This window comes from Staurois parvus, unplaced genomic scaffold (assembly GCF_062004578.1).
Source record: "Staurois parvus isolate SC_StPar_1 unplaced genomic scaffold, SC_StPar_1.0 ptg000209l, whole genome shotgun sequence".
NCBI classification, from domain to species: Eukaryota; Metazoa; Chordata; class Amphibia; order Anura; family Ranidae; genus Staurois; species Staurois parvus.
The window spans coordinates 10092296-10103700 of NW_028318005.1; the positions used below are offsets into that span (position 1 = coordinate 10092296).

The 11405-nt window shown below is 41.9% G+C and overlaps 2 protein-coding genes across 4 annotated transcripts; both read right to left on the minus strand.

Moving 5' to 3' along the window:
* Window positions 1-953: 953 nt before the first annotated feature.
* On the minus strand, window positions 954-1630 carry LOC149461154 (hydroxyacyl-thioester dehydratase type 2, mitochondrial-like). The gene has a single exon (XM_089678760.1). The coding sequence runs from the start codon at window positions 1628-1630 to the stop codon at window positions 1136-1138; it is 495 nt and encodes a 164-aa protein (XP_089534886.1). The 3' UTR covers window positions 954-1135.
* Window positions 1561-10519, minus strand: LOC149461155 (ribonuclease P protein subunit p14-like). 3 transcript variants are annotated; one of them, XM_089678763.1, is made up of 6 exons: window positions 10393-10519; window positions 9564-9676; window positions 9134-9218; window positions 5943-6019; window positions 2281-2326; window positions 1561-1699 (listed from the first exon to the last, which is right to left on the minus strand). In XM_089678763.1, the coding sequence occupies exons 2-6, from the start codon at window positions 9653-9655 to the stop codon at window positions 1643-1645; spliced, it is 357 nt and encodes a 118-aa protein (XP_089534889.1). In that variant the 5' UTR covers window positions 9656-9676; window positions 10393-10519; the 3' UTR covers window positions 1561-1642. The 3 variants fall into 3 exon arrangements, with proteins under 3 accessions (XP_089534889.1, XP_089534888.1, XP_089534890.1); XM_089678762.1 differs by having other exon boundaries at window positions 10342-10429; XM_089678764.1 differs by lacking the exon at window positions 10393-10519 and adding an exon at window positions 10043-10321.
* Between the last annotated feature and the right edge of the window lie 886 nt (window positions 10520-11405).

The following is an 11405-nucleotide window of genomic DNA, read 5'->3' on the forward strand; positions in this document are numbered from 1 at the left end:
GTTGTCTGGCAGAGGTGTTTTTTGGCTGGAAAACCCCTCAGAACTAGTTGGTTTCTAGAAGAGTTTTTTAGCTATAAAAACGCTTTAACGCTGAAAAATAGTAAATCGTGGTAAACCAGCGTTTTTGGACTTTTTTTTTTACCACAAAAAATTTTTTGCGCGGTAAAAAAAACCTCTAAAAAAAATGCAAACACGAAAAAATACAGCAAAATGCCACTAAACGCTAAAAAACGTTTTTAAACATGACTTTACATACCAGCATTATTAAAACACCCAGTGTGCATGAGCCTAATAAATCCAATTTACAGAAACTTGAAACAAATCAGCACAGCCAAGAATTATAAGAAATTAAAGAACTACATATTCCAAAGTTGTCTCCGTGCTGAACCTTCATTTCTTAGCCACTGTACCTAGGCAAAGCCTTGTACACACGGGCCGAATGTCAGGTGGCATTGGCCGGTTCAATAGAAACTGGCCGACATTCGGCCTGTGTGTATGGCAGCCCGTCTGACAGAAGCCAGCCAATCGACCAGCTTCTGTCAAAGGGGCATGGTTGTGGGGGCCTGCGGGCAGGGGGCTTATCGGAATCTGGAATCCCCCTTTAACAAGGGGGCCCCCAGATCCCGGCCCCCCCATGTGCATGAGGTACATAGTACCGATACTCATTCACAAAAAGTGTAGTGTGCTAAAAAGACAGGACATAAAATAAATGTTATGTGCAATTAAACCATGGCAACATCTAATGTTTGTGTAGTATTATGTTCAGCAGACTGTGTTCTTCTATTGTTGTGACTTAGATGACGTTCAGAGCACATTTTATGCCCAACTCATGCAAAACTCCACGTAATCCCAAGGGGTTCACATACTTTTTCTTGCAACTGTACACTTATTGGTATTTTTACAAAAATATGTAGCAGAATACATTTTGGCCTAAATTTCTGAACAAACTTGACTTTTTTTTACGTGAATTTTTTTTTTTTATTGGATATGGTTTAGAGCAGAAAGTAAAAAATATTGTTTCCAAAATGTTGACGCAAAGTCTGCCATCACAACACTCTATGCCTAGGCAAGATATGGTTTTGAACAGAATGGACACATTTCAGCTTTTTTCCTTCTTTGCTGTTGAACTACAGAATCAGTCTTCAGGCACAAGAGCTTTTACTGTCCCCTCCATTACAGTCTGTCCGCTTTGCGTTGCAACACAAGATACTCTAATAAAAGCCAAGGATTTCTTTAGAGATGTAATCTGTGCTCTTGCTACAACCTCTTCCCCAGCATGTAATGGAGCTGGAAAGTGAATGTCCTGGGAGAGAAGCACACAGCCTCCCCCAGGTAGTTTAGTGCCCAGGACCGCAGACACTAGGCCATTGAGTAGAACACCATGAACAACAGGTTTCCCAAATCTTGTCTTCTTGGCAAACTCCTCATCCAGGTGCAGTGGGTTCGTATCCCCAGTAAGTTCAGAGAACAGGGCGACGTCCTTCTGAGTGAAGATCCTAAGGAGCTCAGCACTATCACCAACCCGCAGGTGTAAAGGCCGCCACAATGCAAAGTTGTACCATTTGTATGATGATAATGGACAGCTGGAAATACCAAGTATTGTTCCTCGGGTGACCAAGTTGCGGAACATTTTTCAAAATAGCTAGTCAAGGACTAGTTCTCTGCTGTTACCTGCCAGTGCCAACAAGAAGGGAGAAACCTATATATATAGAGAAAAAATAATACTTTATTTAATAATCAACATGAATCAATATGTTTGTATATTTTATAAACACTGCTTGCGTTTATAGTTTATATGTAATTTTATATGCTTTTGAGACCTGTCATGCCAGGATGCAATATAATGCATACTGCAGGGGTGAACAAATGTAGATGAATTCCAGTCTGTCTAACCCAGGAGCCAGATACACTAACTAGAGTGGACCTCAAAAGGTTAGAGACATTGTCTACCTGGTTCCTGGGATTTGTTCAGCCCTGGCATTCTATGATGAAAAAAAAAAAAAAAACCTGATATGTTTGTGATGGACTGATCCCTTAATATTTAAATGCTACTTTATAGCTGCATATAAATACCAGGTATGCTTTCTTGCAAACATGAACTTGAACAGTAACAATAAATCTGTGGTGTGTTAGGTTTTGTTTCCATTCCAGAAGCTCAGAAGGATCACAGAACAAGTCTGTCCAGTTAGAAAGTTCACTGGCAGGAGCTTCTGATCTCAGACCTGCATGAAAACCCAGTGTTATTGTTCTGTACAGTGACAGCTTGTCAGATAGGTTTACCTGTAAAACACGCAAAGAGCACTCCTGGTTCTGCTTCACAAATCCACTGCAAGAAAAGAATGTCAACTTAATCAGACATGCAATAAACCATTGACAATACATAATATGGAGTTCTGAAAATACATTTACAATAGTGTGCTGCTAGCAAGTACAGAACTTTAAACTAATCACACAATTCTCCATAGATAAGATCTCATGCTTAGTATGTAAAGACTCCTTTTCAATGAAAGACGAGACCCCCTTGGATTGTGCAATTTTTAAATGTTGGGAAAACGATTCTAATCCTACCTCTTTGCATTAAAGCAGTCTCCTAACTTACTCATCTGCAATTAGAGGTTTGTTTACATACAGTGAGGAAAATAAGTATTTGATCCTCTGCAGAATTTTTAGGTTTGCCCACTTACAAAGAAATGAAGGGTCTATAGCTTTTATCGTAGGTGTGTTTTAAAAGATACAGGCAAAATATCAACCAAAATTCCAGAAAAAACACATGATACAAAACGTTATAAATTGAGTTGCAATTCAGTGAGTAAAATAAGTATTTGATCCCCTACCGACCAACAATAATTCTGGATCCCACAGACTAATCTGTGTACCACATGAGCACATAGCCAGTCATGTCAATTTAAGAAGGCACTCCCAACGACAACTTGTTATGTGTATAAAAGACACCTGTCCACAGAATCTCTTTCTTCCATTCAAACTCACCATTAAACCTAAAGAGCTGTCAAAGGACATCAGGGAAAAGATTGTAGAGCTGCGCAAGGCTGGAATGGGCTACAAGACCATTAGCAAGAAGCTTGGTGAGAAGGATACTACTGTTGGAGCAATTATTCACAAATGGAAGAAATACAAAATAACTATCAATCGCCCTCAGTGTGGAGCTCCATGCAAGCTTTCACCTCATGGGGTAAGGATGATCATGAAAAAAGTGAGGGATCAGCCCAGACCTATATGGGAGGAGCTTGTGAATGATCTCAAGGCAGTTGGGACCACAGTCACCAGACAAACCATTGGTAACACAATACGCCGTAATGAAATCCTGCAGTCCCCGCAAGGTCCCCCTCCTTAAGAAGACACATGTACAGGCCTGTCTGAAGTTTGCCAATGAACATCTAAATGATTCAGAGAAGGATTGGGACAAAGTACTGTGGTCAGATGAGACCAAAATTGAGCTCTTTTGCCATTAACTCAATTTGCGGTGTTTGGAGGAAGAAAAATGCTGACTGTGACCCCAAGAACACCGTCCCTACAGTCAAGCACAGAGGTAGAAACATTATGCTTTAGGGGACATTTCTCTACTAAAGATACAGGTTGACTTTGCTGCATTAAGTGGCTCAAGAAGAAGCACATTAAGGTCATGGAGTGGCCTAGCCAGACTCCAGACCTCAATCCTACAGAACATTTTTGGAGGGAGCTGAAACTTCAAGTTGCCAAGCGACAGCCATGAAACCTGAAGAGAAGATCTGTAAAGAAGAGTGGATCAAAATTCCTCCCGAGATGTGTGCAAACCTGGTAACCAACTAAAAGAAACATCTTACCTCAATGTGCTTGCCAACAAGGGTTTCTCCACCAAGTACTAAGTCATGTTTTGCTTGGGGATCAAATAGTTATTTTACTCGCTGAACTGCAGCTCAATTTATAACATTTGTATCATGTGATTTTTCTGGGTTTTTTTTATTGATATTCTGTCTCTATCATTTAAAACACACCCATAATAAAAATTATAGACCATTTCTTTGTAAGTGGCCAAACGTCAAATATCTGCAGGGGATCAAAGAATTATTTTCCCCACTGTATGTGTTTAGTTTTGCAAATAGTATAAGACCTTTTGAAAAAAATTGCAAATGTATGATCCTATGTGCTTGCTTTATAAAAAACATCCATCTTTAGAATTTTAGTTTACAGATCTATCCCCTATGGCAGAAATTCTCAACCAATGGAAAGTACTGATAGCCGAGACAAGCTGCAGCAATGAATCAATCATCTCTTTTCTAGCTTTTGTTTATTCGGCTGCGGCAGGAAAGAAGGAGGGGTAGGTCGGACCTCATAACTAAGGTTAAAAAGCACCTAAAACATGGGACAAAGTACTACGTGTACTTTGACTCACCTGGGAAGTGGTTCCCAACCACTGGGTGATGGCCTCCCTCCTCCCAAATTTCCAGCCAGCTGTAGATTGCCTAACCAAAATAGTGCCCTCTACCTCCCATAATAACCACCTCCTGTCCAGCTGTTGTATATAAACGTCTGGACGGTGGCAGTGCAGGGTCAGGTGGCCATTTATAAACGGCCTCCCTGCCCCCTGCTTGTGCCCGCTCCCTGGGAGCGCGCAGCACTGCAACCCGGTGCCCGCTGTGTCCTCCGGGTACAGTGGAATACCGATCGTCAGACGGGACCTCTGTGCAAGGTCCCGATCATGTGATCACTGATTGGCCAATCAGTAATCACATGGAGAGTAGTAAGCAAGATGTAATTTCTGACACCTCTGCTTACTATGTGTGAAATCTATGAATGATCACAGAGGTCACATGGTACAAGGCTATTCACAACAGCCTTGTACCATGTGACAAGCTGTGATCAATCACAGCTCACACAGTAGTTCTCAATGGCTGCAACAATGCAGCCAGAGAGAAGGAGAAATGTTTGCTTTTACAGCCTTTATGGGTGTAAAAGCAATCAGTGTAAAATAAAAAAAAAAATAAATAATCTTCATCACGCCCCCCCCCCCCCCCCACACACAAGTAGTACAGTGTCACCATGTTGACACTGTACTGCTAGGGTGACAGTATGTATATAAAAATAAATATAAGAAAATAAAATAAAAATGTAAAAAAAAAAATGTTTAAACATTATAATTTTTGGTTATAGACTAATTTGGGTTTTTTTTTTTTACTAAAGAGATAATGGAATAAATTTTGGTCAAGATTTATTATGAAATATTTATTTGCAAAATTTTATAAGAAAAACTATTTTTTTCAAAATTTTTGGACATTTTCATTTACATAGCAAAAAAAATAAAAATCCGAGCGGTGAATAAATACCATCAAAATAAAGCTTTATCTGTCTCAAAAAAATGCTAAAAAATTCATATGGGTACAGTGTTGCATGACCGCACAATTGTCATTCAAAGTGTGATAGCGCTGAAAGCTGAAAATTGGCCTGGACAGGAAGGGGGTAAAAGTGCCCGGACTGGAAGTGGTTTTAATATGACTTTTTTTTTGTACACAAAGTTGTCACTTTAATGATATATTGCTCGCACATGCCATGGGTATATGTGGAATAACACCCCAAAACACATTATTCTACTTCTTACAAGTATGGCCATACCACATGTGAGAGACATTTTGGCAGCCTAGCTACATACATGCCCCCAAAAACCAATGACCACCTCCAGGCTTTCAAAGGGCATATTTCCTCATAGTACAAATGACCCCTTTTGGAAAGTAGACACCCAAGGAATTTGATAAGAGGCATGGGGAGTATTTTACAGATAAAATGTTTGTCACCAGGGTTTTGAAAAAAAAAGAAAATGTTTTGTTTTCTTTCTTCATTTTTCAGAAACATGTGGCAACAAATTAGATCTGAAAAACACTCGCCATGCCTCTTAGCAAATACCTTACACATACATACACACACACTTCCTTTACACGTTCTTCACATACCTGCTGTTGATTCTCAATATTGCACACAACGTCTTATCATCATATTTTAACAAGTCCAAGGGACAAGAGGCTCCCACCTAGAAACAAAAACACAAAGAAAAGGATAACTCAGTGGACTGAATAGCAGAAATTGTCATGAACTAAACTGTATATAAAGGATTTTTTTTAGCTAGTGTAGGGAAAAGTTAAAACCTCTGTCATGTTTTTATTGAGGTCTCTGACTATGATAGGTAGATTCACCCCTCTGTCATGACAATAAATGAGCAAAAATCCAAAATGTAAGTGTTGTCTCCAGAGAAAGAGGTGAGGAAAAGTCTTCCAATGGGGACAGCTGTTCCTGTGGCAAATTTCTAAATGGAATTTCTGTTCCCTGAAATGGATTTCCTCTCACTTTCTGTTGCATTTCCAGGACAGGAAGTAATGTCCCCAGATGAGCAAATGCAGCAAAATAACTGCAAAGGGGTTTTAGCTCTTGATACTCTTTCCAAAACAAAAAGTGTTGGCTTTACATATTATGGCCAGGGATGAAATATTTTATTCATAGGGGCTCATTCATACGAGTGATCAGACCTCATCCGTATAAACCCAAACACTTATTAATTACACAGGTTCTGTGGCTGATTAAGGAGGCAATTAAACTCACATAGTGCCTTGTCTGCATTAAATAAGCCTCAGAACCGGTGTAATTAATAAGTGTTCGGGTTTAAAAGGATGAGGTGGCAACCCTAGATCAGACCCATCCTCCGATCTAAGCTGCTGCCTGCTGCGTGTTATCCAACTTGGAACTTCATACAGACAGCCCACAGAGGTGGATGCACGTGCAGCGGCTTCACAGACACAATCACATGTCATAATTTCACATGCAAGCAGGTGCATGGATCCGAATGCACAGGTTCTGTGTTCGTGCAGCTACTGCGTGTGAATCCACTTCTATGAGCTGCCTACATGCAGCTCTGAGGTGGATTCACGCACAGAAAATGAGTCCTTAGTGTCTGTCTATTAGTTGCTCTTTACACCAGTTAATAATGAGACAGGCAATTATAACCAATCACAGAAAAATAAGATAAAATCACAGGTAACAATGGAGTATTCTGCATGTCACAATCAGTTAAAAAGGAAACTACAATGCACCCTCAGGCAGTTCTCAATTTGAGTTAAAGTGGTTGTAAACCTCTGACATGAAATATGAACAACATATATCCTTCTATATTGTGTATTTGTATCACCCAGGGCACTAAGCGTAATTTCTTTTTGCTGCCTTGTTCCTCTATCTGCAGTCACTTGTGACAAGTTTTCCTGACCCCAAGAGAAAAAAGATGACAGGAGAGGGCACATCCTGTAACTGACAGCCTTGGCAATGTTCCTGTGTGCTGTGTGAAGGAGGGTGTGTGTCCCTTCCCTCTAATCGGCTTTGGAAACGCTTCTCACTGAGTGTAACTTCAGCTCCCCGACCCCTGTAATTCAGAGCTGAGAGATCCTGTGTAAATTCTGCACTTTGAATGGATTTAGAGGACAGATAGCTGTAGATAAACAGGTCCAACTTATGAAGGAGGATTTGTTTCATCTCTGTGTATCACCTGAGGCTAGTCACTTCACTGGGTATGTGAAAGGGCCAATTCACACCATAGAAACGCAGTCCAGATGCGCTTTTTCACCCTTTTTTCTCTTCAATTTAAATAGGGACATGTGCAATTCAGTGCACTTTTGGTGCATTCCAGTGCGTTTTACTGCGTTCCAATACAGTTCTGTGCAGGAAAAATGCAATCTGTTCTACTTTTTTTCTGCAACTGGAACTGCAAGCACTGATGTGAACTATGACATTGACAACCATATAACCTACTTTCTGTGTAATGTGGAGGCAGAAAAAAAGCAACTGAAATGCATGTAGTGTGAACTGGCCCTAAGGGTTTACAACCACTTCAATTGTTAAGAGGACCATTTTTACTATGAGTTCACATATTTACATGTGTTGTGCCTGCTGTGCCACATTTTTATGCTTTTTTTTCATGTACAGATAGGGTGGCCTCTGATAGAGTGGTTTACTGATTAGCATCCACATTGAAGAACCAAAGGGATAAAGACAATTATTCACAAACAGAATCAGTTGTCGTGAATCATTCCAACTGAATGATAGTCTTGCACTGAATACAACTGTAAAGCTAAGTTCACATTTGTGTGATGTGGTAATGCATGAAAAAAAATCACATGAATTCCCGCAATGAACAAAAAGCGTGCATCCTTTTTGCAGGCACATAGCGACACCCCAACACACCTTGCTAAAATGTGTGTGATGTGTTTTGGTGCAGTGGGATTAAGGGGAAAAAAAGTCAACTTTCGCACATGAGAAGCCAAACAAAATGAATGTATACCCTAAATGTGATGCACCAAAATACAGAAACACCTGCATAGGCGTGAACAGAGCCCTACACACACTGCACTGAGACTATGCACTACTAGATCCATGGAAACGTGGCTGCTATGCTGTATGCTTGAAATCAATTAAAAAAAAATACTAAAATCAGAAAAGTGAAAATAATTCCAATGATGGGCTCATGCACACAGCTGATTTGGGCCGTACACTGCCCAGACCAACATAGTTCTGCGGAGGTAACACAGGTGTTCCAATCAGCAGTGGAAGGGCAGGAAACCTGTATAAATCAATAACAGGCTGACAAGGTCTGTATCTGTTTGCATGTAATTGCACATGGAGTGGTTATCTGCTGTTCGGGATGGATGTGCGCTCCAGGACATGGACATTCTGGGGTTGATTTACTAAAACTGGAGAGTGCAATACCTGGTGCAGCAGTGCACGGTAGCCAATCAGCTTCTAAATTCAGCTTGTTCAGTTAAGCTTTGACAAAAACCCTGGAAGCTGATTGGTCTCTATGCAGAGCTGCACCAGATTTTGTCCTCTTCAGTTGCAGTAAATCAACCCCTCTGTGTCTATAGGCACGGATCCATCCCTGCACACATGACTGCTTTATATGTAATTACATCTGAACACCAGTGAACAGTGTCAGCCTAGTCGGCTGTGTGCTTTTTTTTTACTAAAGAGCATAGGAAGTTATGGTGATGGGAGATTAACAATTTTGTCATGTAGGGATGTGAAGAAAAATTCTCAGTCTTCTATCCTGGTACTGGAAGCCATAAAAGTGGACAGTCCATGAAGATCAGACACAACCGGTACTTACCTCTCCATGCAATTCCTTTACAGCAGACACAATCAGTGATTTGTACTGAGCTGCAGTCAGCTTGACACCTTCACGCTGAAATACTCTGCAGACCAAACACAAGTATATCAGTAAGTACACAGAGCTCCTATAATTAGGGATGAACACGGGCGTGGTTGGATCCTAGCCTGAACCCAGGTCAGCAAGCCCATCAGGAACTGTTACCTGTACTGGGCTAATCATCTGCAGCTAAGGCATTCCCCACTCCACAGCCAGATGTATACACGCCCCTGGTATATGTGCAGCTGCAGGGAATTACTCGGCCACCGATGATTGGACCAGTACAGGCGACAGCTTCCTGGCAGGCTCGCTCCTTGGGTTCAGACTAGGATCCAAATATGGCCAAGTTCATCTATAATTATATTTAGTGTATTGTGCCTGAGCAACTCACAGCTGGATCTTCAGGTACTGATACTCAGAGGGGTTCTTCAGCACAGTCCTTTCACATGAAACTGGTTCCGATGGAACGGGTCGCCCTTCCATGTTTACACAATCCAGTTATTTCTAGGAATATAAATCACAGGAAAATAAAATGCTTCCATTTAGATATATAGGCTCCCTAATAGAAACTAGTGGAAGTGCCCAAACGTGCCCCCTATGCTCCTTCATCCAGAGTGGGGGCACTCTAATACAGGAGGTGTGTTACTGGCCAGATCACCTGGTGAAAACAGAGGGGGAAAAAAGACTAATTTAGCACATCTAGTGAATGGTAAGCTGCAATATATTTCATGTTTGGGGATAATACCACCTTATTGACAGCTGGCATTATACAGCCCACTTCCTGTGAGCCCAGGTTGTCATGGACACACCACCCTTAGGGTGCATCATCATTGCCAGTCCTGAGCTCACAGTACACAGGATGGCGCTCACATTAGATCACTTCCGGGGACCTGGAATCTTTCTTCCATGAACCTGACACATCTGTACAGGAGAGCGGGCCGCACTGACATCCTCATCCTTCTCTCAGCTCAGTCATCTGGGAAGTACTGCAGCCAGCCAGAGCCAGGAGATGTGTATTGTAGGAGGAGGTCAGCCATGGCAGCCCCTGGCTTTCCTCTATCACATGTACACCAGCCTTTCTTCTCAGCTGTATAATCCAGACAACCTATAAGAATCACCATAACCCTCTGTACTCTGTATGTCCTACACCCCGGAGCCACTACACTCACCATCCCTCCACCTGGACACCTCTCACACCGAACACCAGAGGAAAGACAAACCTGCACATGGCTAACCAAACATGTCTGCACTGCCGGGGCAGCGAGTTCTCCAGGATCCAAGGCGACCGCCATATGTAAGAGGACCAAAGAACCATTCATATTGGCTGCAATGTCCTCCGCAAAATGGCTCCGAAATGGAGACAAAATAAGAACTACGCATGACCTCTATGGACTGTGTCCTGCGGGCGTAACTTTGTAAATTGTCCCCCTAGAAACTGTGACTTGTGACTTCCTACAGCTAAAGTATATTCTATGCAGTACAAAACCTGGTGTGTTACTGCCATCTAGTGGACAAATAGGAATTTACACTAGCGATAGAAAACATCACAATGCTATAGTTTTCACTCCTTACATTTCAGAACCATGAAATAAACTGGTTCAATAACCGGCGTGTTACTGCCACCTGGTGGACAGATAGGAAGTTACACTAAAGTCATAATACTGAAATTTGTTCAATAAAAGGTGTGTTACTGCCACCTAATAGAAAAATGGGAAGTTACACTAACATTACTATTATTATTATTATTATACAGTATTTATAAAGCGCCAATAGTTCGCTCAGCGCTGTACATTACAAAGGGGGACAGAACATGTGACAGAACAATACCAATACAATGTGATACACGAGGGGTTCGAGGGCCCTGCTCTTTTTCGAGCTTACAATCTAGGAGGGAGGGGGTGGTGGCACAGGAGGAGATAGCTGTGGGGGATGGAGTGGTAGGAAGAGTGGAGGAGGTCGGCAAGTTAGCAGGGGGTGGGGTAGGCTTCCCTGAAGAGATGGGTTTTCAGGGTGCGCCTAAAGGAGAGGAGAGTAGGTGATAATCTGATGGGTTGGGGCAGGGAGTTCCAGAGGATGGGTGACACCCTGGAGAAGTCCTGGAGGCGGGCATGGGAGGAGGAGACCAGGGAACTAGAGAGAAGGAGGTCTTGTGAGGAGCGGAGTGTGCATTCTGGGCGGTACTTGGTTATTAGGTCAGTGATGTAGTTCGGGGCAGTATGGTGGACAGCTTTGT

Excerpts from the sequence above, each read along its gene's own strand:
- LOC149461155 (XM_089678763.1), bottom strand. The coding sequence starts at position 9,655 with ATGGAAGGGCGACCCGTTCCATCGGAACCAGTTTCATGTGAAAGGACT. Across the intron at positions 9,219-9,563 it reads CAGTACCTGAAGATCCAGCT|AGTATTTCAGCGTGAAGGTG; the intron begins GTGAGTTGCTCA and ends TTTGGTCTGCAG. Across the intron at positions 1,700-2,280 it reads GCTCTTTGCGTGTTTTACAG|GTTTCTCCCTTCTTGTTGGC; the intron begins GTAAACCTATCT and ends CTATATATATAG.
- LOC149461154 (XM_089678760.1), bottom strand. The coding sequence starts at position 1,630 with ATGTTCCGCAACTTGGTCACCCGAGGAACAATACTTGGTATTTCCAGC.